The sequence below is a fragment of the Micromesistius poutassou genome, assembly GCF_964030765.1.
Source record: "Micromesistius poutassou genome assembly, chromosome: 9".
NCBI lineage: Eukaryota > Metazoa > Chordata > Actinopteri > Gadiformes > Gadidae > Micromesistius > Micromesistius poutassou.
The window spans coordinates 15,514,168-15,537,728 of NC_140279.1; the positions used below are offsets into that span (position 1 = coordinate 15,514,168).

The 23,561-nt window shown below is 43.9% G+C and overlaps 2 protein-coding genes across 2 annotated transcripts; one reads left to right on the top strand and one right to left on the bottom strand.

Annotated features, from left to right (window-relative positions):
- The first annotated feature begins 179 nt into the window (after positions 1 to 179).
- med8 (mediator complex subunit 8) lies at positions 180 to 3,506 on the top strand. The gene is made up of 7 exons (XM_084473102.1): positions 180 to 268; positions 525 to 646; positions 735 to 879; positions 1,177 to 1,317; positions 1,851 to 1,938; positions 2,909 to 3,094; positions 3,302 to 3,506. Exons 1-7 carry the CDS (start codon positions 263 to 265, stop codon positions 3,370 to 3,372), a joined length of 759 nt encoding a protein of 252 aa, XP_084329228.1. The 5' UTR covers positions 180 to 262; the 3' UTR covers positions 3,373 to 3,506.
- Positions 3,507 to 10,237: 6,731 nt separating this feature from the next.
- On the bottom strand, positions 10,238 to 22,713 carry LOC311353103 (pre-B-cell leukemia transcription factor 1-like; the record flags this gene model as incomplete). Its single annotated transcript, XM_084472931.1, has 7 exons — positions 10,238 to 10,439; positions 13,912 to 14,001; positions 14,903 to 15,018; positions 15,930 to 16,089; positions 16,986 to 17,121; positions 19,270 to 19,460; positions 22,348 to 22,713. The coding sequence occupies 7 exons, from the start codon at positions 22,711 to 22,713 to the stop codon at positions 10,347 to 10,349; spliced, it is 1,152 nt and encodes a 383-aa protein (XP_084329057.1). The 3' UTR covers positions 10,238 to 10,346.
- Positions 22,714 to 23,561: the final 848 nt, after the last annotated feature.

Genomic DNA, 23,561 nt, shown 5'->3' on the forward strand with positions numbered 1-23,561 from the left:
CTGGACAGATTCAGATTTCTTTATGTAAACGTAGCTGCTAAATATATATGGGAAATAGAAAATCATATAAATGTACAAAAAAAAAAAAACTTAAGTTAAATGGCTTTTAAAGATAAAATATTAGTTAAATTAAAACAGGTGCACATACCATTAGTGTGAAAATCCTCAACCGGATGTAGACCGGTACTTACAGGAAGCATAGCTATAAATCCGTGTCTCATATGACTGTTGAATTTTTGTTTTTTGCTGTCGTTTTAAAAAAATGCAGGTAAGTTAACAAATTCATAAAGGTATCAACTACCTGATGTTGATTAGAACGTGTAAATTGTATTTCTGAAACTTGCTTAAAACGCTTGAATTTGTTGTCCCCTACCGGTTCATAGGTAGGGGACCGCAATTCCTTTATACACGTCGCCTTTCATTCAGATCAAAACCGCAGTGCTTTGTTTTGTTTCTTTTTACGATTTAATATCAAGATTTGGTCGCACTTTTCCATTCATATGTCTTAAATTTTGATCCAACAGCAGCGAGAGGAGAAGCAACTGGAGGCGTCCGTGGATTTGCTGATTTCTCGTGTCGCACATCTCAAAAACGCTCTCCACAACTTCATCTACAAGTTGGAAAATGAATTTGAGAGACTGGCATGGTACGACCTCGTTCACACTGTCCATTCTCTAACTTGCTGCCCTTGCAATAAAACCAAGCAAACATCTAATCGAATATCCGTATCACAGGCCGTCTGTCCTGGACAACTTCGCCCTGGTCTCCGGGCAGCTGAACACCATCAACAAACTGCTCAGGAACGAGAAGACGCCCTCGTTTCGTAACCAGGTCATCATCCCGCTGGAGCTGTCTCCTGACCGGGACGACGAGCTGGCTGTAAGGAAATACACTCATGTGTTTTCATCCATGCATTGCACTGCACATAAAGAATGTGCTCTTTTTAATGCACAGCTGTTGGTTGTACATTATATAGCTCTTGAAATGTGCTATATAATTATTATTGTTAGTGTTTTCATTCATTCATGCATCTCTAATTTCTAATCATTAATAAAGGGTTTTATCTATCTAGCCCTTTCCTGTCCTTTCTGCCGTGACGAACATACCATCTGCGATGAATAAACTACCACTAACTCGTCCCCTCTTAAATTTCCCCATGGTTGCCTGTTCCTGCAGAAACTAACAGAGCAGCGGGTGCCGGTGTTCAGTCATGAGATCGTCCCGGACCACCTGCGGACCAAGCCGGACCCGGAGGTGGAGGAGCTGGAGAAGCAGCTTAGTGCTGAGGCGGCTCGACTCGGCCCAGAGGCGGCCCAGGTAAGGATAAGGATAAGGATCATCAGGAGACTTGACTTTGTTTTGTGCTCAACAAATGTCAAATAAAATGCTAGTTTATTAATCCCATGAAAAGGAAATTCAGAAATAAACCTATTGTATACCCCAAGTTATAATGTGACTGCATTGAATAGGTACTAGGTACACCTAGTGGTCTCTTAGCCCACAGAGGCCGTCGCTGTATACCTGGGGCTCCTTTCCAGAAAATGTTTCAGGGTTGCTTTTTCGTTCCTACCTTCTGGTTAATTTATGTCAGACAGCGACACAAAAAGCAGATGAAGCAAATCGGAGACGGACTTGTTGAGGACGTTTACACATATATTAATTAATCTTATTCACATTATAAAGAATCATTAGACACATGACCATATAAGATAGCAGTGAGCATGGGAGTTGCATCGACGTACCTACAGCTACCTGCAGCAGCTGTTTGGTGTATCATTTGGTCTGAACGGTTGTACAATGGTTGGTATCAAACCTTTTAACCCTTTGTTTTTTTTTGTGCCGGTCATTAGAAACAGATCCAGACCCTCAACAAGCTGTGCTCCAATCTGCTGGAGAAGCTGAACAACCCACGGGAGGACCGCGACCCCGAGAGTTCAGGTAAACACAGAGCCGCCATCTTTGGTGGTCTGTTTATGAACAGTGTAAGTCATACACCGGATCGCTGCTGGATTGATATACGGATCATAGTTCCTCCGCTATGTCTTATCTGTATACAGTATCTCTTGAGATGGCAATGGTACTGTACACTGAGAGGAGATGTGACTTACAGGGACTTCAACTACATGTTATTAAGAAGCAGGTGGGGTTAAACAGTACAGAGGACTGTATTCTTTTCGCTCAGTTCTCCGTCTCAACAGTAGGGCCAGAACTGACCGAAAAGACTATAACCAAACGTAAACAGCCCCTCTTTCCGTTTCCGGCCAACGAGCAATGAGTCTTCCAACAGAAATCCATGGGATTTACAAAATGCGATAAATGTGCAATAAAACACGACAGTAACTGTATTTCGCTACGAAACTTGATTTGGAACATCAACAAACACCACTAACCACTCGGTGAGTTGCACATTTCTGAAAACTAATGTTTAGGGTTGTTTTAAGGACAGGTTTGTTCATGCCCGTAGCCAGCCATTGTGAAGCAGGCAGGGGCAAAATTTCAGTGTCAACCACTCTATTTCATCCTAGACAAATCAGAAAGGTGGCTCAATGTTCAAAATACCGGAATTGTCCTTTAAGAGGCACATAGGGGTTGGACAGTACAGATACATGGGGTTAAGGAGCAGGAAGGGGTTAGACTTCACTGAGACGGGTCATTAATGAACTGGTAGGGGTTAAGACAGTAGAGAGACGTGTCATTGAGGGCTTGCTGAAGTACGCCTCTAGGGGTAGGTGGGGGACCCTATAGAACACCTATAGTATGCACATAGGTTTGGTTGTGGACCTTAAGGGATCGCCCTAACCAGCACTAGGCTGCCCTGCACACAGCTTTGATTCTTGAGATAACCAACCCATCAGCCTTTTTAAAAACATTATAACTGTGACCTCACTCCTTGACCCTCTTCTTTCAGCGATTCGCCAGAACAAGCCCTCTTTCAACCCCGCCGACACCCTGGCGCTGGTGGGGGCCGTGGCATTCGGGAAGGGCCTCTCCAAGTGCCGGCCCCCGGGCCCAGGAGCCCCCGGACAGGGACCCATGCTGGGTGGGGGCCCCACCCTGCAGCAGGTCACCATCGGCGGGGCGTCAGGACAACCAGGTATCGTCGTGGTTACGTTTAACATACTGAACTGTCAGCATTTTACTTTTTCTGCTCCCCAAGTACGACTATAGATATGCCAATATACTTGGTGGTTAGCTCAATGTAGGTCTGTGACCATGAACAAAATATCTGTGACATGGAATGACTTCTATAATCGATTCCTGATCCGAATTCCACATTTGTTTTTCTCATCATGTCTCACAGGGAAGATGCCAAGCAGCATAAAGACCAACATCAAGTCAGCCTCTGGCTCTATGCATCCATACAACCGCTGAGAAGCTATATTCAGCTACTCCTAACAACTAGTCACTCATAGTTCCTCTACTTCCTGTACTATACCAAAAAGGAATAACAATATTGTTTCTTTTTATATGCCCAATATTTCTATGTTACTTAATAAATGTTTACACCCAAACGATCGTGCTTGTCGTTTTAAATCACACGTTTGTGTTGCATGAATCGGCCACTAGGTGGTGGTAAAATCTCACGTTTCAACTGACTGCTACTCTTGACATCCTCTTGACAGTCGTCTCTTCTCTGTAGAGATTTTCCAATCTTGATGGAATCATAATCCACGTTTTAAGACATTCGATTTTGGAAGTTGTACAGTCAAAGGTAACAGCAAATCATTTTAGTATGTTGGGATATTTAAGTGCCATTGCATTTGCAAACAGGTGACATAAAATACACTTATTTTTCAAAGGCTGAATAGACCTTACTTGCAAATTGCAACAATGCCAATGACCCAAAATGTGTATTCTAAACAAAGCGTACACCTTATTTAATGTGTTTTAATACTCTGGACAATTTAATTTGATTAATCAATCAACACCAATATGGTATTAATTTAGTAGGAGGTCGTCCATGAGGCTCACGTATTTCCTTGTGTTGTGTATACTGTTAACGGATAGGACCATGTATCACTGGTCCTATATACCCCGCTACATCCTCTTTATGCAGAGAGTAACAAGAGGGGTGGTGTGAGGGTAATGTGTGTGGACATCGCCGTGGCTGGCCTGATAATGTCAAAGTGTTTAATATACAAGAGGGGGGACTTGATGCTGACGTGTGAGTAGGGGGGTTCTCCCTGCTCTCGCGTCTGTCCACTCCAATCCCTGTCCCGCTGAGTCGCCGCCGCGACGGCAAAAGGACGTCGACCGCCGTGCGTTCACGGGACGCGGCGGGACCCGGGCTGACCTACATACGCCCTCTGTCCCCGGCCGGGCCAGACGTGTCGCCGTCGCTGCTGAGACGGCTCAAAGATGGGTGAGGTCACCCTGCATTCAGCAGCGATGACATTCCTAACTAGAAACCGTCCTGTAACGGATAATATAGACGTATTGTTCCCTTAGAGCCCCTGACAATGAGAAGGCCCCTAGTTGAGTGTTTTTGACGATCATGGGATGGCACGCTTTTCGTTTTTTGGGTGGTTTGTAGGCCTACCTTCATTACCTTGATGGGCAGTGTATAATTTTTAAAATGAAACCAAATTATACAAATTCGTGAAAACTTTGCCCCAAATTGTGTGTAACCAAAATGCACAAAGAGGAGATCAATCCAAAATAAATATAACAAATCACTTTTAGCTTTGATTTCTTATATGCACATATGCCTATATTAGAAAAGCAGGCTTACTATTCAATCAAATAAAATATGCAATGAAGTTGTTATTATCTTCGACGTTTACCTCACCTTTTGCGGATATTTATTATTTACATGACATCTCAATAGCTGGACGTCTACAGCTGCTTAAACGGACGCACCATCAGGGGTCAGTCTTGTCGCACTGTCGTGCGCCTGTAGACTCAGGCAACAATTTATACACATAATTTACCAAGCCACCTTCCGTTTTAATGCACATTTCCATTCATAAGCACCACTGATGTGTAATGGTGCATGTGTGTGAGTGATCAGGGCTTGTGGTGCATGTGGTAGACATCTCGGTTAGGCTGCAGGTTAGATAACAGGGAAACGCGAGCCGACAGCTGCCTCCTAAATGACATTAAGGGCCTTTAGCAGGGGACACAAGCCAGCAATACCCAGCAGTCAAACCTTCATATAGGGAATAAATCACACTAGCTATGCGACGTGCAGGGCACTGGCAACACATCAAGACATTATTGGCCATTGTTTCATGTCATTTTAAAAATGTTAAGTTTCGAGGTGGATGTATTCCATATAAAATTGCACATTGAAGCCAATTTTTAAGACGATAGGAGCTTGGGGCACGCATAGACAAGCGAACTAAACCCAAACTCCCACAACGTTTTTTTTTTTTTGGCAAACATAATTTCCTAGACCTAATTAAAAAAATAAAAATAAAGCAGCGATGGCGTAGGCCTATAGGGTGTCAGCTTTGTGGAACTTTTGATTAGAGGAATTCATCGCAGATCTGTGGTGGGTGGTGGGTGGTTGGTGAGGCGACGGACAACCGAGTCATTCCAACGACGTGCAGCTCTTTGCCAATCTGAACCGGTTCCAAATTTGAAATCTGTAGCCTACACACCCACAACAGTGTCGAATTATAAGGAGTTCCTTTTTTTTTTTTTTTTACTTTTTCTTTTTGAGTGATCCAAGTTATAAAAACTATATTTTTGATCAACTGCGACATTAGGAACAAAAAAAGAATAATCAGCCAGTGGCGTCATACAATTTATTGGTAACAAAATGCACATCAGAATGTAGGCCTAGCCTACAAGTTCTTGAGCAAGGAGGAGGTCCGTGGTTTCTTCAGCGAGTTCAGCGACTAATTATCTCGTGCCCCCAAGACCTTCACAAGACCTCTCCGGGTCGCTATATCCTCTCCTCCAGGCGTGTTTGGGATGCAGTGAGATGCAGTGCCACGTTCGTAATTGCGCCGGCAGGCAGGGGTGGCCGTCGCGCCGCCTGCTTCCTAAGTGATGTAGACCTACACTTGGTTGTGATCCTTATTATTGTCATTGATATAATGTGACCTTCCCTGAGACTCATCTGCCGAGGTGGATTTAGATCATTTTCATAATGTATTTTATAACGATTTTATACACTATCATGTGCCATGTGCTAGTTAACCGGTAGGGGGATCGATTTGCTGTCTTAGCTATTTGTCAACTGCTATTTGGCTAAACGGTCACAATTATCCGAAGCACAGATGCTTTCGTTTCAATAACGAAGGATACGTGTTTTATATTAATAAACAATACAAAGACATTGAATCCAAAAAATAGTATACTATATCTGCTCTTGTATTAATCCAAATGTATTAATTACAATTATTGACTTTTCACGTTTTAAATGTTTGTATCGATTGAAACTATAGGTTACAAAATGTCATTGTAACCTATACTTTTGAAAGAACATTTAGCAGTAAGAAACATAGGCTACATTTGAATTCTCCTCCTACTATTTATTGGGACTGCTGCTGACTACTGCTATATAAGAGACTGTCTACTACTACTTCTTCTAGACCTTCTCCCATCCACACCACAGCACCACTGTACGACTTCAATATATTGCAATTACTGCTAATACTAGGCCTTCTATTACTTATCCCCCCCCCCCCCCCCCCCCCGTGTCAGTGTAAGGAGCAGACGGCTGAGATGGAGAATTGGGGTGGTAGTGGTGGTCGTTGGGGGGGGGGGGGGGGGGGGAGAGGCTGGGGCTAGAATCACACTTCGCGTCTCGTTTATCTGGAGGAGAGAGATAAGTGTACATTCCGCCTCTTTGTGGAAACCACGACACATTAGCCATGCCTCCGAGGGAGGCAGGGGTGGTGACGCAGGGTGTGGGGGTGGGGTTGTGTTGGGGGGGGTGTTGAGAGCGTGGGTGGGGGGAGGAGAAGCATTTCTGTCGGCCTGAAGCACAGAGCCTTCACCGTGTTAGAGAAAAGTAAAAGTGAAAAATGACAAACTGTGAAAATGTCCCCTTCACACCTAAGAGTAGCTCCGACGCTACTTAAGCTGCTAACGCTACATTAGCTCAGAGCGAACAGGGGCCCGGACTATAGGCTAAGGGGTGTTGGGTTAAAGTGTGAGGATGTGTGATGTTTTCCAGGGGTATGAGGTGCTGCCGTGTAGCCTAGCAATGCGTACGCTTTTTCCTCAACTTGACCCCCCTTGACCCTAACCCTAACCCTAACTACCTACTGGCGAAGGAGAGGAGAAAACAAGCCAGTTTTATGACAAACTTTGATTTAGTTATTTGAATATGGGCAACGTTCAAAAGTTATTTTAGAATCAATTTCTTAACAGTTGAATGTAAAATGTATTATACAAATGAGTTAAAGATCAAATATGAGCTAGAGCTCATGTAAACAAATGACAAAAACGGCAATTTATGCAACAAAAGAAACGGTTTATTTGGAATATTCATCGCCAGTAGAAATGAAGACACCATATTACCTTAAAACACCTTTTCAACTAATTCTCCTCCACAGGAAAAAACAAGTTGGAATCAAAAAGACAAGAACTGTATGTGATACCTATGTACAGATGTAGAGATAAAAGATCAAACCGCCAAGAAAAAAAAGGGTCCAAAAAATCCACTCTTTTCCTTATAAAAAACGCAAGTAACATTCAATACACCGTAGTACGTTATTTTATTGAAGAACAAAAGACATGCAACAAATAAAACATTTAATGTTTTACAAATTGTACTTTCTCCTTTTTTTAAGGTCCTTTTTTACTTTTATTTAGAAAAACTAAAAGCGACATTACATGAAGCTTCCATATTCGATTTGACAGGCGATGTGAAAGGTCAGCCATTTTGGAAAGGTCTCATTATTTCATCATGTGACAGATGAGTTCAAATCATTACTATAGTGCATGAACTAATCAATAGGTAGGTTAACCAATAATTGAATTCTGAATAATCAGAATGAATGCAGTCGATTTAGAATCAATAATCCGACCTCATGGCCAAACAGTGTCCATGAGAAAAACACAATAGTTTCCACACATCATTGAAAATAGTTAGGCAAGTTTGACATTCTGACCTCTGGATTGTATCAGTTTTTAATCGTTTCTGGGTGTTTTCTGAATTATTTGAGGGGGTTTCAATTAAAAACGAAACATACCAAAACATTTCACAGGGCAATGTTAAACCTTTTGAGCACACCAGTAACTATTAGGACAGTAACAATTAAAACTGTGTGTGTGTGTGTGTGTGTGTGTGTGTGTGTGTGTGTGTGTGTGTGTGTGTGTGTGTGTGTGTGTGTTGTGTTCATGTTAAAAACAGGATCAAGAGACAGGGACTACTGTTTATTTGTCGGTAAAACATTTGGCTGCTATATAGTTTTAAAAAACTGAATACGGTCCAAATTGAAAATGTAACGTAAATCAAGAGTAAAGGTGCATATCTACAAATATATATATAGCGCATTCCCAGGGCTAGTCGACATATGTTGGCATACAAAATAAAACCCGGTCCCGTCACCAAGCGACAGAAGAGCGAAATGAAGAAAAAGAGATGACAAGTCATTTACAACTCAGAGGCATAAAAATATATCCAAATAGCGTCCGAGTCTGTGTGCGATCAGAGTCTCTCTCTCTACTTCATGTCAGGCCTGCTACTTCTTGTTGGCCTTCAGTGCAGGGAAACAGAGCATTTCTGTGGATACTCTCCAGTACTTTATAAACGCTTAAATCCTTCACAAATCCATAGGTCTGGTGAGCTGACGTGTAAGTCGTACAAATCCAAGTCATTTTGTTTTTTTTTGGTATCAAAGTATGGTATGTGTTGGGTATCTGTAGGAGACATAGTTGTGATGATGTATACGTGTCATACTGAGTACTATACTGTACACACAGCCCACGCTCACACATCTCAAATTTACATTTTGACAGGTTTTTCCATGAATGTCTTATTATAAAAAAAAAAAACTAAAACACTCCCGTTTGAATTTCAGCACCTAAAGAAAACCAAAATGAAAACTTTTCATCGAAGACATGCTATGAGCTAGACTCCTATGACGCTGTTTCCCTAAACCCGACTTGGGTCAAGAAAAACAAAATGAAAAACCCAACCTAGTATTTTGCCTACATATGGATTTGGTTACCAGCAGTATTTGGCTAAAGTATTGATCGCAGTAATGCACACGGACAAAGAGTTGGTACTGTAGTATATGTACATTATTGCTCCGTATATGAGTACTATTATGTATATTCTTGATGATAGTATTCCACTCAGTTGTTCCCTTTCAGCAAACACAGTTATGTTGAAACAATACACACTTTATTGTGCTTTAGGATGGGTTCAAATTTGGTCATTTGTTGAGTGTATCGAGTCAATCCTTTTTCTAAACTCGCTAAAGTTGTTTTGCTTGCAATGCGACAAATACAATTACAGAACCGAAAGAAAAAAAAATATATAGAAAGAACCAATTCAAATTGGTTCCACATAATCATATTTAGCCGATTAAAAGGATTAGAATTGATTATAATTTTAGCTTTTAAATAACTGATAATTTATAAAAAGAGGTTTTATATTTACTGGGTATGAGCCGATAATAAAGTACACTAGAAATAAAGTATTAAATGATTTATGCCACCACTCGTTGTACATCTTTTGGAATACAAATATATCAAATAAATGCTAAAGTTTGGATATAAAGATATTACCGTTTTCAGAGCTAAAACAAAATGTTACCTTAAATAAGTACAAGTAACCAGAGTACACAACATAACTTTATCAAAATACACCTCCAGGGGTCAACTTTGGCACGACGGACAAACATATGGTGGTGTAAAAACGAAATACAAAATGATAGATAGACACTCTTAAACTTATGAGTAGGCATTATTGATTTCAGTATATTAAATTTTAAAAAAAAGAAAAGAAAATGGATTTAGAAGTGTTTTAAATGATCAAGCGTGTTTGTTCTGTTTCTTTCCAATCGAGGTAGTGTGAGATCCAGGGGTGGGTTGGGTGGGCCGGTGTACTGCTATTGGTTCTCAAAGGGCGAGACGTAACGCGATGGGACCAATACAAAGATGGCGATGTCCGAGGGGTCGTCGTGGCGATGAGGAAACTGTACAAAAACCCTTAACTTGGAGGAGACGGTTGAGAAAAAAAAAAAAATTCAGTTCGTAATGGCGTGACCACATTGTTCTAGAAGATTCCAAGCACCCAGAGGTCTGCTGCTGTGAAATCACATATGACCACCTTCATCAGTCCGGACTCAGGGGAGGGGGGAGAGGGTGAGGACGAGAGGATGAGGATGAGGAGGAGGAGGAGGAGGAGGAGGAGGAGGAGGAGGAGGGGTGGGATGGGATCAGTTGGAGGTGTCTGAGTGAACGCTTCCGGGTCCTTCTGTCGGTGATGTCACAGAGGAGGGCGTGGCTGCGTCCTGCCATCCGCCGTTCGCCTGAAGAGAGAAACACACGGGAAGAGACAGGAAAGGGAATTAACGGCCATTTCGGAGGAAGGTTTTTTTTTTTGTTGGTATTTTAATGTTTAAGTATCGTATACCCTCTAGCGCCTCAGAAATGTTTGGTTTTTAGTACCCCTATTTAATAGTACAAATAAACCGTGTTTCCATAGTCGAAGTACAATCGTTAAACAATTTTGGGAAGCTGTAGAGGAGGAAACTAATTAAGTCCCCCCCCCAATATAGAATCACTCCTTTAATGTAAAAATAGTTTGAAATGTACAATTAATAACAGTACATTAATCAAAGTACTTAAGTACATTCCAACCCAGTTTGAACTTGCTGCCTGCCTGGCTAGCGCTTCCAATAAAAGATCCATGATAGAACGACATCCAGGAGCCATTAGCTCCCGGGGGAGTGAGAGAGCGCGTTAGCTAGCAATGCTACATGATACGACAGTCGACTGAGATTTCCCAGCAGTTAATACTGGCCCTAGGGCTGATCTGCATCGGAGGTTATCCCACGAGACATATCACATTTATTATTGTATAGTACAACGCAGATAAAAATGAGATAAAAAACATGATTGTTTCTATTATTAATTAAAATAAATCAAGTGGAAATGTAATTAATTGCAGTCACAGGCTACTGTAAGTAGTATACAATAGCTCCACAAATATTTATATGGCGGAGAAAAGGATTATATCTTAATATACAGTTCCAAGAAATACGTATCTATATATATATCTCCCAAAATTATTACAAAATCAAAGTCCTGAAGCTAATTGAGGCAACATTGTAATATAATAGAATGAATTATAATACATTGGGAGATATTACGTTCCTTTTCCAGTAGTGGAAAATTACTTTTTATACCATCAGTTGATTTCATAATTTATGAAATCAATCATAATCCTTGATGGTATTTTATTGTGAAGCCTGTTATTTGAAGCAGCCATTGTGTGATCCTCAACAGAAGATTCTAAAGGTTCTAGAAGGGTTAACTGCAGATGCAAGGTCCTTTTGAAACAACTGACATCTGTTCATTTACAGCCTATTCAGGAATTTTAAATATAAAGCAATTTTAGGGGAATTTATTTGAGACTGAATATTTGGCACTGTTTCTTTTGAAACATTCATTCAAATAATCTCCCCTCTTTAGTGCAATTATCAAACCTCATAAACAATCATGAATATCTAAACGTAAATCAAAACAAATAATCAAGGATGAATTATGGACATTTTGATTAATATTATAAACAAGGAATGTATAATAATAATAATAACTATTATTATTATAATAACTACTATTATTAATAATAATTATTATTATTCTAAATAATACTTATAATATGCATTCATATATATTTGAATATAACGATCAATAAAAGGCATAGGCTTAGACAGAGCCCTGGAGTCCACCACCCAGCTCCTACATTATGCAGTATGGACCGTTTTAAGTAAAAAGAAAGTGAATAAAAGCGTGAACTGTGTCGCTGTGAGTCCTGGTCGAGTGGGCGTGCAAAGAGAGCGCCTCGGTGGTTTGTGTAATGTGTGTGTTTGTGTGTATGTGTGTGATTGAGTGGAGTGTGTGTGTATGTTTCTATGTGTGTGTTTGTGTGTGATTGAGTCGAGTGTGTGTGTATGTTTGTATGTGTGTGTTTCTGTGTGTTTTATATGTGTGTGTGTGTGTGTGTGTGTGTGTTTGTGTGTCTGTTTTATATTTGTGTGTGTGTGTGTTTGTGTTTTATATATATGTGTGTGTGTGTGTGTGTGTGTGTGTGTTTGTGTGTCTGTTTTATATTTGTGTGTGTGTGTGTGTGTGTGTGTTTGTGTGTGTTTTATATGTGTGGGTGTGTGTTTGTGTGTCTGTTTTATTTGTGTGTGTGTGTGTGTGTGTGTGTGTGTGTGTGTGTGTGTGTGTGTGTGAAACATGACCTGAACACTCCCAACAGTCCTAGCGGGACGCGCCGGCTGTGCTTCACTCTGCCAGCGAGTGCCGTTTCAACACTCCGCCATGTTTTTTTTATCTCTCTCTTTTTTTTTTATCCGGGAGACAATCCGTCTCATTAGCATACGGCCGCTGAGCCGCGACGAGGGCGGGAGGGAGAGAGAGAGAGAGAGAGAGAGAGAGAGAGAGAGAGAGACTGTGCTGCCGTGCTCGCTCGCCCCGGCTCGCTGTCAGGGCCATTAGAGCGAGGGGCGGGTGATCGGAGGGATGCGATTGGATAGCTGTCCCGCGTCTGCACCCGCCTCTCCCCGGGTCTGTCTGATCGATTTCCCCCCGCGCCGCGCGGCTTGTCGCTGCCGATTGTCCTGCTGCTAACAGCCGCTAGCAACGACCCCCCCCCCCCCCCCCCCCAACACACCCCGACCCCGTCTGTACACACACACACACACACACACACACACACACACTCACACATACAGTAAAACATACATATACAGTGGATACATACACATAAACCGACAGTAGATACATACACAAACACACATAAAGTAGATACACACTCACACACATATACAGAAGGCACACCTACAGTAGATATGCACACACACACACACGCACACATGTATGCATGCATGCACACACACACACACACACACACACACACACACACACACACACACACACACTCACACATACAGTAAAACATACATATACAGTGGATACATACACATAAACTGACATACACAAACACACATAAAGTAGATACACACTCACACACATATACAGAAGGCACACCTACAGTAGATATGCACGCACACACACACACACACACATGGCACACACACGGCACACACACGGCACACACAAACATACACTGGCTGTCTCTCTCACACCCAAGTACACATGACAGACGAACAGACACACACACATGCACACACACACAAACTATGCTTCCCATAGCCACAAGCTTGTCTTTTGTCTAGGGCCTTCGTGTGGTGACCTGGGGGCCACTGGGTGTGTGTGTGTGTGTGTGTGTGTGTGTGTGTGTGTGTGTGTGTCCACGGAGGTTAGGTGGTCGGAGGGCTTTTCAAAACAGGAAACAGGAAGTGTCACCTGTTTGCACCCCGGCCCCTCATGGCTGCAGGTGCTACTCCAGACAAGATGCAACACGACAGCGGCGTGTGTGTGTGTGTGTGTGTGTGTGTGTGTGTATGCATTTGCATGTGCTTGTGGTGTGTGTGTATGTGTGTGTGTGTGTGTGTGTGTGTGTGTGTGTGTGTGTGTGTGTGCACGTTTTTTGCCCAATGGCATGACCGATACGGAAGCAATCAACTAGGTGGCCATGCAGTGCAGACAAGTCTCCCGCTGAGTGTCACTCTGAGCCCCGTGGCTTAGAAATAATTGGTAGCTGTAGCCCAAAGATTTGAGTTTTGGTTTTGTTTGTGTGTGTGTGTGTGTGTGTGTGTGTGTGTGTGTGTGTGTGTGTGTGTGTGTGTGTGTGTGTGTGTGGGTCCTTACATTGATGCCCTGCGGACTGTACATCTGGGTTCCCGCCAGCCCCTCACTGTATCCGCCTGTCTGGTTGATAACATGGCGAAGAGTATCCACCTGAAACGCGCCCCCAAACAACAACAACAACAACAACAACAACACAAGGTCAAGGAAAGAAACGCGAAAAAAGGAAAGACAAAGAAAGGCAAGATACAAGGATATGCTACGCCTCACTTATGACATCACGTATGACCCTGCACAGGTCAAAGCGCAAGATGTTCACTGTCTAAAGAAATGCTTTGGCCACAGACTCGGGCTGCTTGCTTATTCGCGCTGTCGGTTCAACAATAACTTACTTAGCCTTTGTTTAGTTATGCTATCATTTATACGCCCATTCATTTATATAATTTATACTGCCCATTCAACATTGATTGCACTTCTAGCAGTCCCTTGAAGGAAGGATCCCTCTTCTGTGTTTCTTCCCAACGTTTCTTCTCTCTGGGTTTTGGGGGTTTTCCTTGTCCGTTGGAGGTTTTTTTAGGGGATAGAGGGATTTGTATAATGTGGACTGCAAAGCCGTTTGAGACTGTAACTTTGATTATACATTCAGTATACATATACATGTCTTCACTTGACTGAGCTTATTTATTTCAAGTAGTGAACTAAACGAACGTTGGACATGCGAGGGAAAGCATTTTATATGTAATTGATCAGTTCTCTAACATGCCAAGTACTTAGAAATGTCAAGTACTCTACATGCCTTGTCCCCCAACATGTCAAGTACCAAGTACTTCAGCATGTTAGGTACCATCGCATGCTAAAGTCAGTACCCTACCATGCGTCTCTTTCAATGAAGTCACTGTTTGAACCCAGGCCATTCTTTCACCAAGGAATCTGCCCCCCCCCCCGCCCCCTTGCTTCTTTTAACTACAGCTAGGACCCTGTGTGTCGCGTTACGCAGCACACACTAGCCGGGTGAGGCCCAGCCTGTCCCTGCTGGTGGTCCCGGTCTCCTCACCTGTGACTGAACGTTGGCTCCCACCTGAGCTCCCTGGTACCCAGAGTCCCCATTGAGAGACTGCACACTCATGAACAAGTCCCCGGAGTTTGACATGTTAAAAGAGCCGGCAGAACCTGGAAGGAGAAGAGGAGGAAGCAACGGGCGTCACAGGGAGGAAAGAGAGCAAGCAGGCGGTAGTTTTAAAGCATAGCCACATGCAGAGGTCAGCTAGCAGGTTAGCTCAGCAGGTTAGCGGCTAGCGAGGCGAAAGGAGAGAGCAAGAGAGAGTCTACACAGCTATTTGAAGCACGTCGCTAAACGCTACCTTGCTTTCTCGCCGTTAACCTGAAACACACTCTAGCTAAACTGTTTAGCATTAACACTGAAGGATTAGGGCTGTATTCCAAAAACATTCATTCTATGCAATCCACTTTGCACTTAGTGATGCGTTTCAACTCCCCATGCAGACTATCCCTATAGGCGTCTACAGTTCACCCAGAGCCAATTGATGAGCAGCCAGCACATTAAGAATACTAATAACCATACAAGGAAACCAGCTCCAAGAATACGATGATGTCATGTTAGCAGAATTTGGCACAAATATGTGTCTTCACAAGGTACAGTGTAAGAAGTTGAGAAAACAGCTGAAATAAGAGGATTTGATTTCAGCCAACTGAAGCAGAAAGTGAAGCTAGATATTTTGGGCATGGTGGAGGGTTAACAAAATATGCAAATAGTTTCCTTTGAACAATTTGGACAAGGAAGAAAAAGTGGCAGTAAAAGTAAACAGGAAGTTGAAATGGGGTCCAGAGTTGCTTCAGGTGAACGCTACCCAACACAGGCGCCTATCCCTACATGTCTTAAGGTGGTGGCTGTCGATTCCAGTTTCCATAGGCGGCGTAGCATGTCAAGACCCTTGTTTCAACACAGGGGGTGCTTGTCCTGGGCTTTCAATGCAAGTGTTTGGTTACCCTTTAATGGCAATGATAGGGTGCCTCAGGTAGACTTCCGGGTGTTTCTAAGTGTAAAAGGTCCCCGGTCTTACCTGCAGAGTTTGGAGTCGCGGGGGAGTTTGCTTGGCTCCCATGCGAAGAAACGTTGGCCGCGTTCACTGCAGTCCTGGCCGCATACATGTTAGCCTCTTCCTGGAATTTCCCAATGTTTTTCTTGTACCGGATTCTTTTATTTCCGAACCAGTTGGACACCTGAGTATATACACAGTAGAATAAACAGATTTCTTTTTCATTTCTACTCAAAAACATCCACACACATGCCCTTGTTTTAAGGAAGTAGCTCAGACTTTAGATAACGGTCTTGACAGACAGACGGGCTGACACAGTCTGGTGCTGTGAATCCACATTAGCGGCACAACGCAATGATTAGCAATAACGCGCTCATGATGTCCCTATGACTGCGGCTATCAGCAGAGCTCACGCTAGCACCAATCAGTCAACATCCGCTAACGCCCATTACCACTAATGGACCGCTAGATGAAGCTACGGGCGTAATCTCTGCGCTAATGATAAACAACATTAAAGCACAAACCGAATCAATCCTTCCTTCCCGGTTCCCCGTGCTCAGAGTAGGTAAACATGTCCCTTTATTACGACCCATAAACAGACAGACCTACAAATCACCGGGACCTTGTACTGCACTCCAGATGTATGGCAATATTGCATCCTCAAAGGATTTCCTTTTTCATGCAAGCTAACATCGCTAATGCCTACCACTGTTTACTAACATAGCCACCGCTAACACAAACCACTGCTCACTAACATGGTCACCGCTAACACAAACCACTGTTCATTAACATGGCCACCGCTAACACAAACCACTGCTCACTAACATGGCCACCGCTAACACAAACCACTGCTCACTAACATGGCCACCGCTAACACAAACCACTGCTCACTAACATGGTCACCGCTAACACAAACCACTGCTCACTAACATGGTCACCGCTAACACAAACCGCCGTTTACCTTAGCAGCAAGGCAAGGCCCCTCTCAAACCTATCCATCTCGAACTAAAAGTGAAACTGCATCACTGCGACGCGACGCGTAGAGGGAACGGTTCCCATGGCGCTGTTCTCGACACGTACCTGGGAGACGGTGATGGAGCACTTCTTGGCTAACTCCTCCTTGGCCTCCTCGCTGGGGTAGGGGTTGCTCAGGTGTGAGTAGAAGTACTCGTTCAAGATCTCCGTCGCCTGCTTGTTGAAGTTTCTTCTTTTCCGCCTGCAAAGAGACACGAGTTAAGCGGTGAGTGTGGGAGTGAAGCCATTCCTCCATGGCCCTTTTTCTTGTGATCAGAATGCAGGGAACGGCAACTAAACAAATATAAATCACAGATATAAGCATTAGTTAGTCCTGTAGTATTTGAGCAACAATCACTGTGGATTAGTTTCAAACAAATTGAGTTGATTAAGTTGATTGTAGTAGTAGTAGTAGTAGCAGTAGCTGTAGCAATAACAGCAGTAGAAGTATCGTAGTAGTAGTGGAAGTGGTAGCAGTAGCAGTCGTAGCCTAGCGGTGGTAGAAGTAGTAGAAATAGCAGCAGCAGTAGCAGCAGCAGCAGCAGCAGTAGCATTATAGTATTAGTAGTAGTATTAGTAGTTGTAGTTGTTAAAAGATGTCCAAAGATCTGCCCCAACAGAAACCGAACAAAAACAGTATTTAGACACACACAAAAAGCACATTAATGATGAATGTGTGGCTGCCCACGAGAGCCCTGACCCCTCCATCTCCTACAGCCCCTCAGGTCGTGTGTGTGTGTGTGTGTGTGTGTGTGTATGTGTGTGCGCATACACACAGGGCCACATCTCAGCCCTGGCTTTACATAAGCTGGAGGGGAACCCCTGTCAAAAACACCCCTGCGACATTGCTCTTTCTAAACCGCGGAGCAGATTTGTGCAGAAATCTCCCAGAAGTCTCCCCACTCTCTCTCTCGCGCTCTCTCGCTCTCTCTCTCTCTCTCTCTCTCTCTCTCTCTCTCTCGCTCTCTCTCTCGCTCTCTCCCGAACGCTTGCCTGAGAATATGTAAATGCTCACAGCGTGATCCTGGAGCCGACCGTACATTAATCAGCCCTGCTGCTGCCTCTCATCCAGTCAGAATACCCAACCCTCTCCCTTCTCGCCTCTCCCCTCTCCTCTCTTCCCTTCTCCCCTTCTCCCCTTCTCCCCTTCTCCCCTTCTCCCTTTCCCTGCTCCCCTCTCCTCGTCCTCCACTCGCTGCACCAGCACAGTCATTTGCAAGAGAATAGATAGGGAGGGAGAGGGGGAGGCTTTGTAACAGACAGTCGGCCTCATTTAAATGTTCTGCCTCCGACTCGAGTCTCTGGCTGCGACTTATCCTCTGAGAAATGTATGCAAATCCAGAGGCATGCATTCGCAGGGAACAAGTGATTACATTAAAGTGGAAGACAGACGTTTAGCTTCGCAAGCAGAGGGAGAGAGAGAGGGAGAGAGAGAGAGAGGGAGAGAGAGAGGGAGAGAGAGAGAGAGGGAGAGAGAGAGGGAGAGAGAGGGGGAGGGAGAGGGGAAGGGAGATGGAGAGGGAGAGAGGGAGAGAGGGAGAGAGAGAGAGAGAGAGAGAGAGAGAGAGACAGAGGCTGGGTTTGCCTGCATGGGAGCATCTCGCCGTACTGGTTGGGTCAAAATGTGCGTCCTTGGCTTCATAAAGGAAGATGAATGGTGCGGTATGTTAAAGAGTTGTGTGTGTTATGTAAGGGGTGCATTATGAGGTCGATACGGGCTAGGACATGTTAACAGCAGGATAAGTGCTTTCCGTCAGTGATTCATGTTGAAATTAAGGTATTTTAAACGTAGGTGGTAGACACACATATAGCTTTCCAGCAAACCCTTACCCTGGCCTTGACCACGCAAGACCCTTGCCTGAAACATCTGTAACCTTGCACCTCAACTTCACGTTACATTTATTTTTTATAAATGTAATGCTATCAACCATTTCCATCCCTTACCTCATGCCTCAACTTAACCATCCATAACCTAACACCTTAACTTAACCTCTAGCCTGATTCCTAAATTTGACAATTTATAACCAAAAACCTAATCCTAACCATCTGTGACCCAATCCCAAACCTGAACCTAAACCTGAACAGACACACAACACTGCTTTGCCTTTGAACTGCAGTGAATGTCCACACAGGAACTACACACCATTACTATACTCTAACTTCACAGAGTTCATTTACCGGCACTATGGCAGCTAATCACATTTTTCAGACGGCGGGGGGGGGGGGGCTTCTGGTTTGGAGATGCTTAACTGCATTATTTGGTCTCATACTCAGACGTCCTTTTTCCACGTCTAATCCTAGGGCTAAATGACGGAGGAGCAGATAGCGTCTTAACAGTGTTTCCACCCACCTGGCGTCCAGGAAGCGCGAGCGCAGGATCATGACCGCTTCGCACGTGCTCTGCTTCAGCTGCATCTGGATGGAGCTGAACTTGCGGTGGATGATGCCCACCATGCGCTCGATCTCCTTGGGCGAGATGGGCCGCGTGCGCGACTGCTCCCGCAGCAGGTTCATCACGTGCGTCGTGAACTCGTTGCACGCCTGCTCCCACACACACACACACACACACACGTGCGCGCACACACACACACACACACACACACACACACACACACGCAAACATACACGCACACACACACAGAACACACACACAAACGAGACAGAATTGCACTGAATACATCTGTCCACATTTTTTGGCCTTTCAACATTATTTTTTATTAATGACCTACATCTGCATGCACACGGAAGAGTGAATTGTTGTGGGTGGGCTTGTGATAGTTAAAGAGGAAGAATGAGGACTTGAACTGGGGCACTGTGTGTGTGTGTGTGTGTGTGTGTGTGTGTGTGTGTCTGTGTGTCTATGTGTGCTGTGTCTGTGTGTGTCTTTGTCTGTGTGGTGTTATGCAGCAGCCAGCAGGGGATATAAACTCTGATGTTTTTCATATCTAACACGAGTGGTGATGTGGCACTGTGTGGAGAGGAGCCACTGACAGCTCCTCTCTTCTCACACGTGCACGCTCCACCATGGAAGCCAGCCCAAGAGACGACCCCCCCCCCCCATCACCACCACCCTATTCCTGCTCCTCCTGTTTGACATGGGACGTAAATCTCTTCCGCTCTCTCTCAGTGTCGTATTTCCTGAGCGTCTATGTGACTCTATCTCTGCCGCTATACTTGTTCGTGTCATGTTGCGTCTGAGTTTGTCTGTCTCTGTCTGTCTCTCTGTCTGTCTGCATGCCTGTCCGTCTGTCTGCAAGCATTTCTAAAGTCACAGACGTCATGAATCAGAGAATCAGGCCCCAATGTGAATTCCTCCTAATAATTCAATTTTAAAAAAACAGTATGTCCTAGATTCCTGGTGGCAACATCTGATGGGGCTCCAACTGCTACACTGCTATACTACCAATAATGCTAGTACATTACTGCGAGTCGACGCTGGGTTGCCATCCATCCACCCTAAGTTTAGATTCCTCCAGATTCCAAGAAATCTGGAGAAGGAGGATCCAGAAGGAATCTTCTGGAACAACTCAGGTTGATATAAATCAAGTTTGAACAGGAACTTCTAACTCACAGCTCCTCTCAGTGACATCTTTTTTAAAAATAAAATGCACACAGGCCCTTGCAGAAGTCATATTCCGATGACATTTGTTTGGCAACAGGAAGTCGGTATAAACAGACATGGTGCATGATGTGGGCCTTTCACTCGCGCTACACTGTAAGACCAGACGCCTGAGTACACTGTATACATTCACACCATTCCGGCTAATCCATCTGAGAAAGGCCTGATCTGAGGACTCTAACGCTCGTCTATGCAGTCGTAAACACCCCAGGCAGGATTGAAAGATAAGCAGAACATATCAGGGATTTTGTTTATTATCTTTTTACAGTTTTTACAGAATCTGGTTTCACAACTGGGATTTTATGTTTGGACTGTGTGTACATTGGTTAGTCAACAGGCATAACAGTATGCATTTAAATTGCACTTACTGGTTGATTTATTGATGTGGTAGATAGTTGGGGATATATGGGGGGAGTAGGGAATAACTGCCAATGCAAAAAGAACATGCATAAAAGACATGTAGAAATAAGGTAGAAAACCAGAGACGCACAAACTCCCCGTTCACAAAATAAAAGTCCTGTTCCATGTTTTCGACGCCCCTCTGCATTAACTGCTAGTTAGCAGACCTATGTGGTTGACTCAAAATACCAGAGAGGACTTTTATTTTCTGGACCAGGAAGTTCCACCTCCGGTAGAATTGCAGAAAGACTGAAATGATATCACAGAAGTCATGTGATCTGGACTGCTGCTGTAGTTTCTAATTTGCTTCTGTGTTCGTTTTTAACAGTTGAAAGATTACAACTGTGAATACTGTACTCATAACATCAACACATATAAGAACAATAATACAATGGTGGCGTAGTGATAGTGGGAGATTAATCTGATTGGGCGATAGGCCTAAAGCCATTCTCTGGGAAGGTGAATTTCTGAATGGGACTGCAATTATCGCTAAGCCATGCGGGGCATGCTTTGGTAAACATTAGAGCTGGGCAATAAAATGATATTACATAGATGCTGTGATCTTAGACGAGATATGATCCTACATTACCCGATCGTAATATCATAATTACATTTAAGTGCTGAATTGTCAAATTATTAAAGGTTTCATTAAACTAAAGTGATCCAATTTCCTGACATTATTAGATTGGTGTCACTGAGAGAACGTGTGCTTCTCTTGATAGCTGATGATTATTTCCCAAATGTCCCTCTACTCCGTGGATTGCTGCCTCTTCAATCTGAAACACTCACTTAAATCACCACATCTCTAGTTCATGTTAAATATTAGTGTTTTTTTGTCACAGACATTTCTGTTGCAGTCTCTAGATTTATATACTTTTATATAGTGTAGCATTCTGTATTCTATCTATTGTGTATGGCACTTATAAGCCGTATAATAGGCCATATAAGACTCCCTTGTTAAGCTGCTGTTATTTTTATATGGATAGATATTGTTATATTCTCTCATTTTATACTGTTTTACTGATCTATACTCCAATGTCCTACTGTTATAGTATCTGTCTGTTATACATCATCTGGTGATCCATGCTGTTAACCCCCTAAAATCGATTATCATGTGGACTCTACTGCTAGAGAGTGTTATGTAACTTTGTACATGTAATGGAGTGTGTGTGTAGTACATGTAATCCATTATGTATGTAATACATGTCATCTACTGTGTGTGTAGTTCACACAATCCAGTGTGTGTGTGTGTGTGTGTGTGTGTGTCTGTATGTGTAGGTGTGTGTGTGTGTGTGTGTGTGTGTGTGTGTGTGTGTGTGTGTGTGTGTGTGTGTAGGTGCGTGTGCGTGTGTGTGTGTGTGTGTGTGTGTGCGTGTGTGTGTGTGTGTGTGTGTTTCTCAGCGTGCGTACCTGCTCGTATTTCTCCAGCTCCGTGTGGTAGATCTGCCTGATCTGGGACAGCTTGGCGCGGTAGTCTGAGTGTTCTGCAGAGTTATCCGCTCCAGCCCCACCCCCGCCTGCCGCCGCCGCCGCCGCCGCCGCCGCAGCAGACCCGCCCCCTTTCTCCGGGCCGGACACGCCCTCCGCCAGCAGCATGTTGTCCAATCGCATGAGCTGGGCATCTGGAGGCTCCTCCTCCTGCGCTCCACGGATACTCAGCACTATAGGGGGCGGGGGGGGGGAGAAGAAGAAGAGGTCATAGGTCAAGATCAGGGTCAAGGGGGGTGAGTCGGCTGGGCTGTGCTTGGCTGCCACAGCAGGAAACCACGGGAACATTGTAAATAATACTTCTTCCTGTCTGAGTGTATGTGAACGTTCCAGGTTCCCCAGTCTATAGCTCCGTCCATGCAGATAGGAGGTTGCCCATTTTTTTTATTTATACTGGGCCTATTTGTTGTTGTATGTTTGTGTTGCATATTTCAGTGATTATAGAAATCAATTATGTTTTAATCAGCCATAGCTGTTTCGTTTTTATTTCAATAAGCAATTTCAGCAATATCCTACTCGCCCGAGGAGAAGATGCGTGTTGTCAACAGAACTGAACACACGCGAACGACAACCATGCAGTGCCTCTTATCGCCAATAGAGGGCTCCCTTGCCATTCTGTATTCCAACCGAGGTCCAACCTTACATTTTCTGGGGTCTTAAAATGTAGAGGATTAGATCCTTCCCTTCATCACGGAGACGACTTATCCATTTCAGTTACGATCACTATCTTGTCCACGAATGAACAAAAAAAAAAGGAAACACCAATTTGATCGCGTAGGAGACAAGTGCATCAAAACCACCCGGGCGCTGCCATGTAGGTCTACTTCACAGCGTCACAGTCGTTTAGCTTATGACTTTGCGACTTTCAGGGCGGTTTTATTTGCCTCGGCTGCCATTTAAAACCACTCGTCACGCGTGTCCGCGGCGTGGAATGAGAAGGGACAGGCAGGTTGGGAAACTGATTAATTCAGAGACAATGGAAGCGCTTGGTGCATTAACCCTAGACTGCTGTCCGGGCTTAGGAGGGGGGAGGGGTGGGGCGGTCAATGTGATGAGAATGGAGCCGGCTGCATGACCACGAGGAAGGACGCGTCCACCAAAGTGTTCGCAAATGCAAATGCGGCGACTGAGAGGTG

What these genes read in the sequence shown, in the direction of transcription:
- med8 (XM_084473102.1), top strand. An exon ending in GAATTTGAGAGACTGGCATG is followed by an intron (nt 647 to 734) that starts GTACGACCTCGT and finishes TCCGTATCACAG; the next exon opens with GCCGTCTGTCCTGGACAACT. An exon ending in CCGCGACCCCGAGAGTTCAG is followed by an intron (nt 1,939 to 2,908) that starts GTAAACACAGAG and finishes CTCTTCTTTCAG; the next exon opens with CGATTCGCCAGAACAAGCCC.